The 16105-nt window shown below is 35.0% G+C and overlaps 1 protein-coding gene across 10 annotated transcripts in view; it reads left to right on the top strand.

Moving 5' to 3' along the window:
* Positions 1–16105, top strand: part of ST7L (suppression of tumorigenicity 7 like) — a 128578-nt gene that overhangs the window by 56507 nt on the left and 55966 nt on the right. For 6 of the 10 annotated variants that reach the window (XM_064488834.1, XM_031457826.2, XM_064488832.1 and 3 more), the window contains 2 exons: positions 830–922; positions 6448–7374. In XM_064488834.1, the coding sequence (XP_064344904.1) occupies positions 830–922; positions 6448–6626 (272 nt within the window). In that variant the 3' untranslated portion in view covers positions 6627–7374. Of the gene's footprint in view, positions 1–829; positions 923–6447; positions 7375–16105 lie in introns of those variants that run through there. The other 4 variants (XM_031457822.2, XM_064488833.1, XM_010995296.3 and 1 more) reach the window with 2 other exon arrangements.

Raw genomic sequence — 16105 nt, 5'->3', positions numbered from 1 at the left:
ATATTTGACAGAAGTTTATAGAGCCAAGTACTAAGGGAAAAATGATAACCTTATCACAGTTTTCAATGAGTAATCAGCTAGCCGAGTAGATCAATAAGGATTTCTTCTTTAAGAAGTCTGCAAGAGTTGGTAATATAATCTAGGTGAGGGATTGGTAAACTTTTTCTGTAAAGGGCCAGATGGTAAATATTTAGTCCTTGTGGGCCATAGTCTCTGTCACAACTGCCCAACTCTTATAGCATGAAAGCAGCCTTACATAATACATAAATAAACAGGCATGGCTGTATTCTAATACAATTTTATTTATAAAAGCAGATAGTGGGCCAGGTCTAGCCAAGGGTTACCCCTTTAGATAGTTAATTTAGATACTTCGGTGACCCCTGATCTAGATTAAGCTCAGTTCGTAGAAAACTTTGGTGACAGCTCCCATATGAAATTAGGAGCCATTGAGAACTCTTTTAGGTTGCCAACAGTTATGACCTCAACAGTTATATGTGATTCACCTAAAAAGTGGAATTCATACCTGGAGAGTTAAGTCTGTTGTGTTGTAATGAGGAGACTGAGGCAACAAGGGCACAGCCAGTCTTATCCTCCACTACTCCTGTTAGTTTTATTCCAGCAGACTGTGACTATTCTCTAAATAAATCTTATTCTTCCCCTTATTCACTCTTTTGCATACTTTGTTTCTTTCATCTAAAATGTCTATCTAAAACAGAAAATAAAATGCTATATGAAAATTTAATAAAAATATGTCTCCAAAATAGCTTTGATTGTAGTAAAGGATAAAAATGAGATTGAATTGAATGTCAACATATTTTTTTTCCCTCAGCTTTTAGAATGATTCCATACCCATTAGAGAAAGGCCATCTATTTTACCCTTATCCCAGCTGCACAGAGACTGCTGATAGAGAGCTATTACCTAGTAAGTAAATGTGTGCATTTTCCTAAACTTAAAATTAATTGTAAGATTGTTTTTCATAGTATTCTCCCATTTTAAAAGTGCCTTTGATTGAAATTCAGGATACTGTTAAATACTATTTTAGCCATTTCTTGGATGTAGTTGTATAATTCAGTTCATTCTTGAATTTTTTTTTGGTGAAACCCTATGCAATGAATTAACAAAGATTGAAGATATTAAAAAGAGCATCCATCTTACAAGCATTTAAACAAAAACTAATTTCAGTCCTTCACAAACTCTTTTCAGGAAATAAAGGAGGAAATAGCATCCCCCAATACATTCTGTGAGAGTAGCATTTCCCTGACACCAAAATCAAATAAAGGCATTACAAGAAAACTATAGAACAAGGGGGAGGGTATAGCTCAAGTAGTAGAGCACATGCTTAATATGCAGAAGGTCCTGGGTTCAATCCCCAGTACCTCCTCTAAAAATAAATAAAACTAATTACCCCCCCCCAAAAAGAAAACTATAGAACAATATCTCTCATGAATATAGACAAAAATTTCTTTAACAAGGTATTAGCAAACTGAATCCAGCAACATGTAGAAAAGATCATACTCCATGATCAAGTGGAATTTATCTCACAAATGCAAGATTGGTTTAACATCTGAAAATGTAATAGAATAAAGGACAATAGATGCAGAAAAGCACTTGTCAAAAATCCAACACCCATTCATGATAAAAATTATAAACAAACTAGGAATAAAAAAGAACTTCCTGAACCTGATAAAGAGCAGCTACCAAAAACCCACAGTTAACATCATACTAAATGGTGAAAGACTGAATGCTTTCCTCCTAAGATCAGGAATAAGGCAAGGGTGTCTGCTGTCTTCTGTTCAGCACTGTACTGGAGATTCTGCTTAGTGCCATCAAGCAAGCAAAAAAAAAAAAAAAAGACATTAATATTCGAAAGAAAGAAGTTAAAACTGTCTTTATTCATAGGTGACATGATTTTCTGTATAAGAAATCCGTAAAAATACTATTAGAACTAATAAGTTCAACAAGGTTGCAGGATATAATATTAATATACAAAACTCATATTTATATTGCTAGTATATTTATATACTAGCAATGCTAGCAAATAACAATCCAATATGGAAATTAGAAAACAATTCCAATCACAGTAGCATTAATATAACAAATGATTTAGAAGTAAGTTTAACGAAGCCAGTACAAGACTTGTACACTAAAATCTATAAAATATTGCTGAGAGAAATTAAAGAAAATCTAAATAAATGGAGAGACATTCCATGTTTATGGATTGGAAGACCCAATATTATTTATATGACAACTCTCTTCACATTGATCTATAAATTCAATACAATTCCTACAAATTAACAAGCTGATCTCAAAATTAATATGGAAAGGTAAAGAACCCAGAAGTGCCAAAACAATCTTTATAAAGAGGAATGAAGATAGAGGGACTTCACTTGCAAATTTTAAAAAAAAGCAGTCAGAGTTGGGAGAAGAACCAGAAATATGTAGGATTATGATTGCTGAGAGTGTTTCCATCTAGTTCCTGCTTTCAGGAGGCGAAACTTCTTAAAAAATAATATAATTAATATAATATAATATAATATAATACTTTTTATCTTAGCTGCCTTATTATCCACTCACTCTCTTTCTCTATGAACTGGTAAATTTCTTTTTAACTCCTTTTTATGATTTAACCAATAAGCAAGCATGCTGAAGTTTATAAACACTTGTTTCTTCTTATGACATAAATCTGTGCTACAGGTTTTTCAATTCTGGGACCATTAGAACTGAAGTATAAGAAGGAAAGTTGCAATTTTACAACATGAGACTTAATGAGCTGGAAAGTTCAAACAGATAGAAAATTTAGGAGAGATCGTAGAAGTTGAGTATGCTGTTATTTTTCTCCCAGGGTTTTTTTATTTTCCTCTGTCATCTTAGATAAGTTATCTCTTCTTTCTTTGAACTCACAAAATGCTTTGTATGCTAAATCTCTCCCTTCTAGATTGTAAACTTATTAAAGGCCAGGATTCTCTTTATTGACCCTCTATATATCTCTATAATGTTCACCATAAAAACTTACAATAAATAAATATAACTTGAATTAGTCAAAGTGATTAATTTATCCTTATAAACATGCCAGGTACTTTGTAAGTACTCAAAAAAAAGTTAAATGTTAGTAACTTTTCCTCCTTACCCTGCTCTGAACTCTTAAACTGCTCATAGGTTAACAGAAAGATATATAAACAATGTGTTAAGAGCTACATGTACGCAATAGATTATAAGGAAGCTGGAGTTGAGAGTGCCTATCTCTCCAAGGTGAGGGATGATTCCCAAATCTGACTTAGGTGATTTGAAGAATGGTAAATCCATCATACAGCAGGAGGAGCAGGTTTGGGAATAGGAGTGGGAGAAGTAAATAATTTCAAGCTTTGCATATGTTGCATATGTAACCTCTCACCCAATTACACATACATGTGTGTGTACATTTATATATGTGTGTGTGTGTATATATATGAATATATATATGCTTAAATATTTTGTTGTGTAATCTTTTTAACACATATACATACATAGTCTTTATATTTTATACCTCTAAATAATATATGGGGCTAAGATATCTTTGTAAGTTATAGGTATATAATACGTATATTATTTTAAAATGTATATTACATAAATAGTAAATGCTATAGGCGTTCTTTGGGTATAAGTAATAGAGAACCACTTCAAAGTAGCCTAAACATAAAGAGAATTTGTTGGAAGACTGGATTGTCTCAGAGAACCCAAAGGTAACAGCTACAGTTGCATCTCAGAAGAGACTAGAACCAGGAACTAGAAGGCTGTTAAGATTTCCCAGAGTCATTTGGCTGTATATTTCTGTCTCTGGCTGCCTTTTTCAGTCTCTCCTACTCTCACTTTCTTTGTTTCCTTTGCCAACTCTATCTTTTCTTTGTATGATCTCTCATTTCTGCTTTTCTCAGTGTATCTGCTTCATTTTTATATCTTTCTCTTTGCAGTTTGGCTTTCCCTTGTTATTCATGTAGCCAAACTTGAGGCCCCATAAAGCTCTGACTTCACATGTCATCAGTTCAGGCCAATAATAGAGAATAAAGAATCCCACTATCAATCTCAACCCCACTTTTAAAACTTCTGGGAGAGGAAATCAGATTTACTCAGGTGTTCATCCCTGGTCTGGTCAGCTGCGGCCTAGGGACAGGATCAGGTTGTGAAAGCAAAATTGCCAGTGGTGCTGATAGCTGTTTCTCTCTACATCTCTCTACATCACAGAACTGGCTTGGGAATCATCATTTTCTAGGCATGAATGAGATCACTAAGGGAAGCTGTATAAAGTGTGAGAAATAAACTAAGGATGAACCATGGGGGCACAAAAATGTCTAAGGAATGAGTGGCTGATAAGGAGTCCAAAAGATTCAGTGAAGGAGTGGTCAGAGAGACAGGACAAGAACCAGAACTAGATATCCTAGAAACTAAAAGGAGGAAAAAATTTCCAAGTGAGGAGGAGTATCTGAAGTATTAAGTAAGGTAATTACTGAGGAGAATTCATTGACTTTGGCATTTAGAAGGTCAGTAGTGTTAGAAATTTTATTTTCTTTCCTAGGATGGTAGTGATAATAGTTATTTTATTGTGTTTTCATTTTAATGGGAAAAAGGGTATTTAAGGCAAAGGAATGAATCTTTGTGGAACATCAGTGTGCAGAAGTATATTATATTAAAGTAATACATTTAGCTTAAAGTAATGCCCTCCAAATCATTACAAAAGTTGCCTGACGTAAGGCCAACTTTCATAGTAATATGAATAAAATCAGGGTTATTATCATGTATTATCAGGGCCATAGGCTGTAAGAACAGACAGTTTGCTTTTTGTCAGGCCTTTATTATTTCTAGGATGCTACTCATTTGCAAATTCTAGGAGGTAGGAGAGGAGGGTTATTCTGGCGTTTGGCAGGGGTTGTTTGATTATATTGTATGTTCTTAGAGTATATTTTCTGTCTCTGTGTAGAATGAACAAAATTTTAGTAATGTGGAGTTCTAATTCCCAGGAGTACTTAATGTTTTTTGTTTTTAATTCTCCTTCAACCTTGATATGACTTACAACATTCTGGAATTTGCTTATGAATCTCATAAGTTCAGGCTTGAACTATTCCCTTAGTTCACATAGCTATTTAGTTGTCTTTTATGCCTCCTGATAATTTTTTCTCTACAAGCCAGTGATGAAATTTGAACTTCACTTCCAAGGGAGTGTTTCTGTACTAGTCATCCATTATTTTGATGTATTAGCCAAATGTTGACTGACAAATGAATCTACAGAAAGCAATCCAAAAAGAAATAATTGGATTTCTCCTGCAGTATAAAAATTCCGTGTTTTAGGAAATTATCTTACTAAAGCTATATAGTTTTCTACCTTACAAAGTAGGAATAATACTATCTGTCTCTCTGGAAATTTTCTGGATTTTTATTGAATTTCCTTTTTGGTATATGCTTTCAGAAGACAGTATAAGACATAAAAATATTATGGCCACTGAAGGGAAACTTAGCTGTAATATTCTCTGTGAATCATTGTTTAAAAAAGGTTAAATTTATAGCTGACCTTGATTCAGCACTGAATTAGTCATTCCTTACCTAAGCAGGATATTACATCAGTAATTCCTGGGTTTTTCTCCAGCCCTGAGTGGTCAGCTTCCTGAACACATGAAGTACCAGAATAACTCTCAGTTTAGCAGTTCAATTCTCATTTATTGTGCACCTACTTTGTGCCAAGCATTGTAGTAGGCTGCTCTCAGTATTGTTATTCAAGTATTTTCAAATTTCAAATAAGATATAAACAGTTAAATACTGTTGGTAATAAAATAGCCAATTGCTAGAAAAATGATACCTGAGAAAATGTGTAACTTACTGTGGTAAAGTATGACAAGGGACTTTATGTTCAGAATCCTAGGGCTTTGCTGTTCTGGTTAGATTTTTACAGTGTTTGATGAAATGCCACATATAGGACATTTATTAATAACTGGATAAAATTATTAGCTGATTGTTCTGAGAAATCTTCAACCATATGTCTTTCTCTTGATCTCTATACTCATCTCTGAGCCCCAAAGAGCAAGAATTATAACAACACATTTATAAAGGGCTTACCGTGTCCATCTTAACAACTCCGTAGCAACTTCTAGAGGGTTTAGCAACTTACTCAAAATCACACAGCTAATAAATGACAAAGCTCTTTTTCAAAACTACCTCAGCATGACTACAATTAATGTTCTTTCCCACGATTCTATCCTGTTCCCGGTTCCCAGCAGTCTTTTGGCTATGTTGATAGGCTGTTGATGCTAGAGTAAATAATGGATAACTTCCTTCTACCTTGCTTGACCAGAGACTTCGCGTTCTTTTAAAAAAACATTTTCCTTTTTAGTTTTTAAAAATAGATTTCATTTGAAAATATTAAAACTGGCTTATACTGTCTTCTGAAATAAAATCCCATTTCTATGTTTTCTCCCTTGTAGCGTTTCATCATGTTTCTGTTTACCCAAAGAAAGAGCTTCCTTTTTTCATCCATTTCACAGCAGGACTGTGTTCTTCTACAGCAATGATAGCTCTTCTCACACACCAGTTTCCAGAAATCATGGGTGTTTTTGCTAAAGCTGTAAGTATGATCTCAAGGACTTGTGTAGAGTATTTGTAAAACACACAAGAAACCATCTCTGATCTGTTTGTGCTAAACCAGTTGAGTAGTGGAAGATATTTGTTATGGTAAATTACAGGAATTGATTTGTCAACTTGCTGCCATAAATATGTCAGACATAAGTTTCTGGTGATTTAAGATATATTTTTGTTGCTTAAAATTTAAAGAAATACAATGGCGTAATATTATAAAGTTGGTCTCTGTAGATCACTTTTAGTGGTAAACATACAACTTGTTACTAGCTAAAGAATAATCCACTTCCTTTAAATGTATTTTCTTTGGCATTTAAAAAAAAACCCCTATTTTGTAAACAAGCCTTTTGATTTTTCCGTTTAAATGAAATCATTAATTCTAAGGATTTGCTGAAGGTTAAATTCAAGAATGCAACTAGGATGGAGAGTAAGTAGCTAAGATGGGACTTCTGGGACATTTGCCCTGGGTACAGTATGTACCGCTTTACTCACAAGTTCTCCCTGTTATTATATCTGCATGTTCTTATTGACCTTTCCAACCTTGGGTGTAGAACCATGTACAGAACTTTATTTTCATTTTTACCCTTTAGTTTTGAACTGCTTCCCCATTTCCTAATGCAGGTCCAGTAAGTGCTTGAGGACTGACGTTAGAGAGAGTATCCCATGATTATTTACTCCTCCCTACAAACCTATTAATTAACGTCACTGGCTCAAAGCAAAATTGCCAAAGATAAGTCCCTTTAAGTCTCTTAGCCTTTTAAAAGGTGTGTCTTGTACATCTTTGCATTTTTACCAAGGAATAAGTTCTCAAACCTAGAAAGAAAATGTTGATTTGTTACATTCCCAAGTAGAAAAGCTCTGAGAACCATAGAAACACTAGCCCTTACTTGGTAATGTAATTTCTATCTTTCTATGTGCCTCCGTTCTAACTCCCTGTTTCCTTACACTTTCTTTTCCTGCCTTAAGAATAGTTTATTTTGTGCCTTAAAGATCAGTTGGTTTTCTTCTGGCACCAGTAGCAAGAGCACTGGTTTCTCTTTTTCCCTGAAGGTCAACTGTATAATGTGTTAAGTTGCCACTGGCTGTAGGCCTAGGAGTCTGAGACTGCACTTGATTCTGGGTCAAGCTTCAAGAAGAATGACTTTCCACTGTTGTTCAGGGAGTATAGATGTTTGGTTTGGAGACTGACTCTTCTATTTCCTTTTAGTATAAAAAGGAAGCTTAGTGATCATACTGTAACTCTTGCTTGCAGTGGTGCTGATTGGGGAGTGAGTGTGTCTCAAACTGGAATGAATTTACTATGTAATCTGGCATGGAAAAAAATGGACTAGAAGGGAAATCCCGTCCATTCAACAGCTGGGAAAAAATATGCAGCTGTGTATTTGAGATCACAGGCAAGCAGTGGGAGAGATGGTTTTTAGGTTTCTCTCAGAGCAGTGGGAAGGAGGTGAAATAAAGGAGGGAGATGGAGAATTGGGAATGGAGGTGTAACAGGTGTTAGTAGTGTAATTTCGTGAGGTACTGGCTAATGTTAATGTGGAGGATACTCCTGTATTGACTGATGTCAGTATGTAGTGTCTCCATTGACCTAAGAGATCTCTGATACAGAGCCTTAAAGATGTCAGCACAAGCTCCTTAGCACTCCTCCAGCCGAGTCCAAGAATGAATAATTACATGTTTTAAAGTGGAAGCTTCTTTTTAAGGCCAAAAGTTATTAGTTTATTGTGATTCTACTTGATAAACAGTAAGCAGGCATTTGTTCACTGTCTTTTGGTGTTTGTATAGTTGGTGATCCATAGTGTTAAAAATGTGGCTGACAGCAAACCTGTATTTACAGCCGCATTTTACCCCTGTGACCTTTACATGTATATTTTAAGTTCCTAAAAGCTAGGTATTTACTGAAAGTACCTGCAAAGCAGTTCCAAGGGCAGTTTCCATTTAAGAATTAATGGGAAATGATTATAGTATGGGCAGGCTCCGGCTTCTAAACTCAACATATAAATACCTCAACAGACAGACAACAAGGGAACTAGAGGCTCAAATTCTGCTTCTACACCACTTAATGTAGTGTGGTCTGTGCCCCAGGAGCATTACCATCACCCAGGAACTTGTTAGAAATGCAGAACCTCAGGCACCACTCCAGCACTCCTGAATCTGCATATTAACAAGATCTTCAGGTGATCCTATATACACAGTGAACACTGGAGAAGCCCTTCTCTACTGTACCCCCAATAAGAGGAATTTAGAATGCATGGAGAGTGCCATCTTATCAAGGTGGAGAGGGGGCAGCATTGTAGAGTGGTTATGAGCATCAGCTCTGGAGCCAGACTGCTTTGCTTTGAATTCCAGCCCTGATACTTATTGGCTGTGCAACCTGGGGTAAGTTACTTAACCTTTTCTCTCCCTCATTGTAAAATGAGAATAGTACTACCTACTGGGTTTTTGTGAGCATTAAGTGAGTTTAAAATATGTCAAGTGTTTAGAACTGTGTCTGCCAGTAGTAAAAACTAGGTGTTAGCTGTTGTCACCATCATCATTGTCAACATCACCCAAGTGCAGCTATAGTGGGAAACCCTATCCCCTTCATGTTTGGAGGCACTGTGTTCTACTAGTAAACTCAAAAAGCATTTTTTCATGGAAATTGTAGTAGAAATAGTGGCCAGGCATCATTTAAACAATACTACGAGTAGTATACTTCTGGTACATTATGTGTATGTGAACCACAGAAAGTGGAGAAATGTTTCAAATTCTAGGCCCTGGCAAATTGCCTTGTAGAGCAGAACCTATTGGTAAGTTGCCTGCCTATGTTAAATTTTTCAGTTAAGTCAGATACTTGATAGCCAAGTACAGTAGAAGTCAGTGAAGAATCTTTGAAACATACTTTTTCTTCTATTTAGTAAGGTGAAGCAGTTTAAGAAAATTTCCTAAATTTCTTCCTTTACTATTGTCTGTTCCTCATTTTTGTATTAGCTCACACGCTAGAGTAAATTCAATTTGAATTTGTTAAAACGCATTTCTTACAAAAATTGCTTTTTTGTGAAGCAAGGCACTAGGGATTATGGTTTTTAATATTCCTCACTGAACATCAGGTTTAGATAAATGGAAGGGAACAAACTAGAATGTTCAGTGGTTTTAGTGCCCCTTCTCCTTTTGCATGATATAAAGCATTGTGGAATAAGCCTTCATTTGCAGCAAGTTAGGACTTTTTTTCCCTCTGATTTTTCTCCTGGCTGAGATGAAAACCTAGTCTGACATTAGACATAGAGCAATGAAAAAAAAATCGCATAAATCCCTGGAGATGTGGAATGTGCTGATATCAGAGCTGATATTCTCTAAGGCCAGAATTCCTGAAAAAGGAAAAATTGCTTTTAAGTGGTAGGTCATTTTCTCACCTGCTTTGAAGCCTGCTGGGTTAAATATGAGAGTTCAAAGTAAGGGTAGCCAGCAAACCAAATGAACTGGAATCTGATTCTGCTTATCTGAAAGGAGCTTCTTTATTTAAGAGCAGCAATGCCCTCTCCTTAGAGAACCAGTCTTCATCTACTCTGGCCCCTTTCATTTCTCTTTGCAAGAAAAGTTTTCTTCTTAGAAAGCCTTGGGAGGGCGTTATTACAACAGTGAAAAGACTGAAGATGATCTTTGGGGATTTCATTAACTTACTCATAAATTCAGGCTTGTGGCATGTGACTTTAATGCTTTAAATTCACAAATGTGTTTGAATATAAAAATCCCTAGTTGGGTTTTAACTAAATAGGGAAGCCTTTGAAATGTTGGCAGAAAAAGTGTTACAGGTAAAGACAGAAATCAAAAAGATTCCCAAATAGATTGTTTGTTTCACTAAGGCAAAACTTGGTTAAAATTTGTTTCACTGAACACATATTATAGCTGGGGTGGGGTGGGAATGGGCCCTGTTTCCACATATTTCTACTAATCTTTATGTGGGAAAATGTGGTTGGACATGCCAGTGATGAATTTCTGAGCAACTCATAATTGGCTGGCTCCACTGTAACTAGGGCCTAACAATCTGCTTGATTAATTCTTTAAGGACTACATTAGCCAAGTTGCATGATTTCCAAAGATATAGAAGGTCAGATGTTACACTAACAAAAGACCTCTCTACAGAACGTCTCACTGGGATTTCTTCAGCCCCTTCCCAAAAATAATGAACATTTTTCTTCCTAAATTACATTTAAAAAAATAATAAGCAGATATAAATGCCAACTGTCTTTTACTGAATAGTGACTAGAACTTTTAAGAAGGTTTGTCCACTATTACCATTTTTTCCAGGGCAAGATTGTCTTCATAACTAGGGGAGTTGATAAACAATTATAACCATATACTGATATATACCAGTAGAAAAAATATTTTTAAAGGTTCTTAATTTTCCATTATCATAGCTAGTGATGTGAAATCTGCTCAAAGGTGAAAGTTTTTTTGGTATATTCTCTATCTAACTTTAATAATACTAAAAACCTGTAAGAGTTGCATTCTTTTTTATTAAATACATAGGGCTCCATTCAGAAATTAAACTGTCAACTAAAATGTTTCTTCATTTTGTTTGAAAATGGATTATTTTTCAAAGCTGTGAGACTTCTTTAGTTCCTAAGAACTGATACAGTTTTAAAAACATTTTGAATTATAACTAAGCTTATATTCCTGTGAAATACTATTCTGTAACTATGCTATTTCCACAGTAATATATCTGAGATCTATCCCAGAGACTATCCTGATAATAAAATGAGCCTGTTGTGTGACTAGTCAAAAATTTTAAATGCTCACACTTTTGTTCCACTGTTAGTGCTGCTGAAGTCTATTGGGCAGTCTGGCATATTCCATTTTTTATTTTCTTAATTAACTGGGATATTTGTAGCAAGAGAAAAGTTGTTCTGTACTTTTTAAAGGGTAATTTCTCCTGCTTTATCCTCATTGTTCTCCTTCCAAAAGAACCAGAGTGAGAAATTTATGAAATTACTAATATTCTTCTTTATCCAAATTTTCTAAGTATTGAATTCTTCTTTTCAAAGGCAAAAAAAAAAGAATAAAAGTTAGGAAAATGTACTTTTTAATCCATGTCTGTACCCCTTCTGCAGTATTTAATTCAGTTTTGAAGTTTGTGGAAAGCATTCTCTTTCCCTATTAACATCTGCCTGATAATACGAAGTTCACAAAAGCTCTCCCAGAATTTCTTTAGCAGTGTATTTAATCATCTTTTCCCCCTCAAAGTGAAAGTCTCAGTGCCAAAGTCTAGGATACCCTGTCACTAACTGCTACTAATATATTTATTATTAATCGTCAGTACTTGGGGCAGATGGACTGCATAGCAGTTTTTAGAGAGCTGTGCCTAGATATTGATGTCAATCACTCATTCCAGACTCATTACACCAGTGGTATAAGAGTTCACTTTAGGAAACTTACTGATTTTTGTTCTAGAAAACTTCTTTGTGTTTTGCAGACCCAGAATAGTCCTCTAAATGGGGAGAATAATGGGATACAGAGGGAGATTAAAATCTTGAATAGTTTTTAGCTTTTTTCTTGAGTGGAATTTTTCTCCTTCCCCTACTAATCAAATTTCTAATGCTCAAAAGAACCAAATTAGTGTGACTACTTAATATATTATAATTCTAAACCAAGAGTAACATGGACTTTATTAGTTATTTTCTTTTTTTAAGAGTTTATGCTTATATTCTCATTTATTCTTACCAGAGGCATTGGTGGACAGATTGTGATCTTCCAATATTACAGATGAGGAATTTTGAGCCATTAAAAGTTAAAAGAGTTCTTTGAAATCAAACAATAGATAGTCCTTTAGTCATGTTATATATGTTTAGTTTCAAAAATATGTCACTTTACAACCTACTCCAAAACAAGTACAAAAGAATAAACTTCAAACCAAATATAGTAATGCTGAGTGAGTATAGAATGATGGCTTGGTTGATAATAAAGTGGTTTTGCTAATGTCTTCTTATAGGAGATGAATCTGGAGAAGAGTTTTAAATAAAAAGGCTAGTGTGGATTGTCAGAAATTAGAAAGGGCATTTAGATTGCAGAAATGCTTATTGCAAAGACATAAGTAGACAAATAAGCTTCCTGGAAAATCCTTCATAGTATAAGCCTATTTGATGAACTCTGATGTTTTAAAATAAAAAAACGCTTTTCTGTCTTCAAACTGATTCACTCTGATTTCACTCCTGTTCTTACTAGTAGGCCACTTAAGAAGGAATGCTGTTTGGTCATTTACATCACATACTCACACAACTGTATAAAAAAACTGCAGCCTTTCTCACTGCCTGAAACGTACAGTAATACTGAAGAAGGAGTAGCACTCATTTGTAATGATTTAGAGGGGATTTAACTCTCTGAAAAGGTAAAAAAAAAAAAAATTAATATAAAGTACAAATGTGTATCTTATGTTTCAACATCATTCTTCTTTCAAAGTCAAAGGGTAAGTTTGTGAAGGATTGTGAGGGCAAGTTTAACTGAACAGAATAAACTTTTGGTCTAAAATAACATAACTTGTTGGCAGAGGTTGTGGGTTTTTATTTTGTTTGTTTGCTTTGCTAAAGTGGGAATTTTAGATAACAGATGTACTTATAGTAGTTGTAACAATACATAGGAAACTTGAGTGTGTTCCTTAATGCTGATGAGGTCTCAATAAAGATTGGATGTTAATGGTATTCTGTCTAAATTTGAGGAAAAACTAAATTTCTCTCTTTTAGTTCTGTAATAATATTAATTATTACTGCCTTAGGTCAATTTTGACAGCCAGCTTCAAGAAAAGAAATTATTTGGGCTTCAAGTAATGCTCAGCAAAATTAAGAGTACTGATATTCAGAGAATTGAGACCACATAATCGCCCTTTAACCTCATCCTGTAATTTCAGGCATTCTGGAAATGAAATGTATATATCTGTACTATTCAAAAGTGCAGAAAAGGGCTATAGTCCCACTGAGCACTCTTGCATGTTACCAATAGGATATACAGAGAAAGAAGCAGTTTGGGAAGAATTTAAGAAGGGAACATATTCTCATACTCTTTGTTAGGAACACGCCGGCTCTTGTTTTCATCTATTCAATCTGCTGGAGTCCCAATTTCTTTCTGAAGCCAGAGATCAAGCCTTTACTCCCAGGTAGCAGCAGCTTTACAATTAAGTTTTAATCCCTCAGTGTTGTTAACTCCTATCTAGAGTATAGCCACAACTATTCTTGGCAGGCAAACACATTCTGTTTTTCCTTCAGTCACAGTGAGATAGAAGAATGTTCTCTGACTGGGGTGTGGATGAAGGCACTTTACTAATCTTATACATAATTCATCCTTGGTTGCTGGGGTATTCAGAGTTGAAACTTTGCCCTCTGATAAAATTCAGATGGATTTTTTATTTACTTGACTCTGATCCCTTTGGGATTTAGCCCTTATTGGGAACCTAGGGATTCTAACTCAACAAAGTCCTAGCTGGGTAGACTTTTCTTATTAATTTGCTTGTGGTGTATTTTAGCTGTTGTAATACTGCCTTTAGAAAAACAAAAACAAAAACAAAAAACTGCCCTGGAACATGTAGTTCAGAGCCCTGGATACCCCGAAAAGATTTTTTTTTTTAGTATTGGCTTACTGAATGAAAAGACTCCAACAGGGCTTATCTTAATTTGTTTTCAAAGTTTAGTTTTTAAAGAGCCTCAGCATTTAAAAATATGTTAACTATTGTTCTATAACATGCTATAGTATGGTAATGATTGTCCTGTAACATACTGTAAGTTTTTGATGTTTGAATTCATTGTATTAAGATGTTACTGCTAATGAATTTGTTCATTCATTCACTCAGTGAACAGATATTTATTTGGCACCTTGGTGAAGTATTTTATACTCAATGCCTATTCACAAGTTTATAGTCTAATGGTAGAGGGTTTAAGGTGGGCAAGGGATGTATTTGTGTAAGACAGAGGCTACTGCTGCAACAGTAGATTAGTTCATCCTTGCATATTTATTCGTTTGAGTAGAAGTGACTGATGAGTTATTTTCACATGCCTCACATAAGATGTAGTGACCCAAAAAGTCAATCTAGACTCATGGAGTCTTTTTCCTTTTTGAAGAATTTATTTGGTCAGGATTCCTTTCCTTCAAACAAGAGGAAATAGAAGGAGGTCTCTTTATTTTATTCTTCTCCAAATATGAGACATGGAAGACTTTCATCTTTATACCTAACTGATGAAGTTCATGTTTTTGTTAAACAGTGATATTCATTATATTCATCTGAATAGTTTAGAATTTATCAAAAACTGAAGTGCTCCACAATTCAAGATTGAAATAAGAAATGTCACCCCTCAGATTCACATAGTAGTTGCCATAAAACTAAAGCCTACTGCACTCATTGATTTTTATCTTTCTCTTTTTATATCCTCTCATTCCTAATAACACCAGATTAATAAGGGCTAAGGACCACCCTAATTTAGAAAATGAAACAGTATGATGTCATTGTGAAGCAGAATGGGATAGCCAAGAATTTGGACTAAAATTACTTGGCTTTGTGGACCTGTGAGAAAGAAAGGGAAAGAACCACTCAGAATTTCCCAGAGCCTACTGTTAATGTCAAAGCTGCATCCTCCAGTCACTGATTCTGAAGATATATCATGTTAATTAAGAAAAATAATAAAAGGAAATTGGATTAGGTACTAAGGTACTAAAGTAAGTTGCTTTTTCCCTCTCTTTCAAGCTGAATTTTGCTGATCAATTCTTAATTCTAGACAGTTCTACCTTTTTACAGGGTGAATTGCCAGGATTTTCTCTCTAAGCAACTGAAAATATTTCCTATCTTTACTGGGCTCAGTCAAGTGTATGCACTAACTGGATCACTGGGAATATGATCTTGGGATACACATTTCAAAATAGGCACAGAACCTGTCCTTGGGGAATTTATACTGTTAGGCATGTAATCAATAAAATGGTAACATGATGAAAGTATATTGAGTAGAAAAGAGGCCCAAGTTGTACTAGAGGATCACAGGGTGTACTGATTTAACTCAGTGTGGCATCAGAAGAGAAGTGGGATGATTTGAACAAAGACTTAGAGGCAGAAGACCACAGGTCAGACTTTGGCATTTACTGGTGACTGTTACTTCTCTTGCAATTTATCTGAGCTTGCTGTATCTGCTGGAATAAGCAGAAATTATTATTCTTTGGGTAGATGAACAGAATATACATCTCCAAATAGTGAGTTAGATGCATGATGGCATCTTCCAATTCAGAAGTCTGATTGTAACATGCTGGTAAGGAGGCACATTGATATTCTGGGTTGTAAGGAGCCCACTCATCCATTCACCTGTGTTCCCATTTGTGCTAGACTGTGTCTGCTAACATTAAGTCTCTAGAGGAAGACTTAAGTATAAACTCCAGGCTCCCTCAGTTTCTGTGAACTCCCTTTTTCTCCCATAGGACTTTAATGAAGATAATGAATAAAGTTACTTTTTTTTTAACTTTCATCTTTCAGATGGCATTGAGACTAATGATATCTCTTGT

Source organism: Camelus dromedarius, chromosome 9 (genome assembly GCF_036321535.1).
Source record: "Camelus dromedarius isolate mCamDro1 chromosome 9, mCamDro1.pat, whole genome shotgun sequence".
NCBI classification, from domain to species: Eukaryota; Metazoa; Chordata; class Mammalia; order Artiodactyla; family Camelidae; genus Camelus; species Camelus dromedarius.
This window is presented reverse-complemented; position numbering and strand designations above follow the sequence as displayed.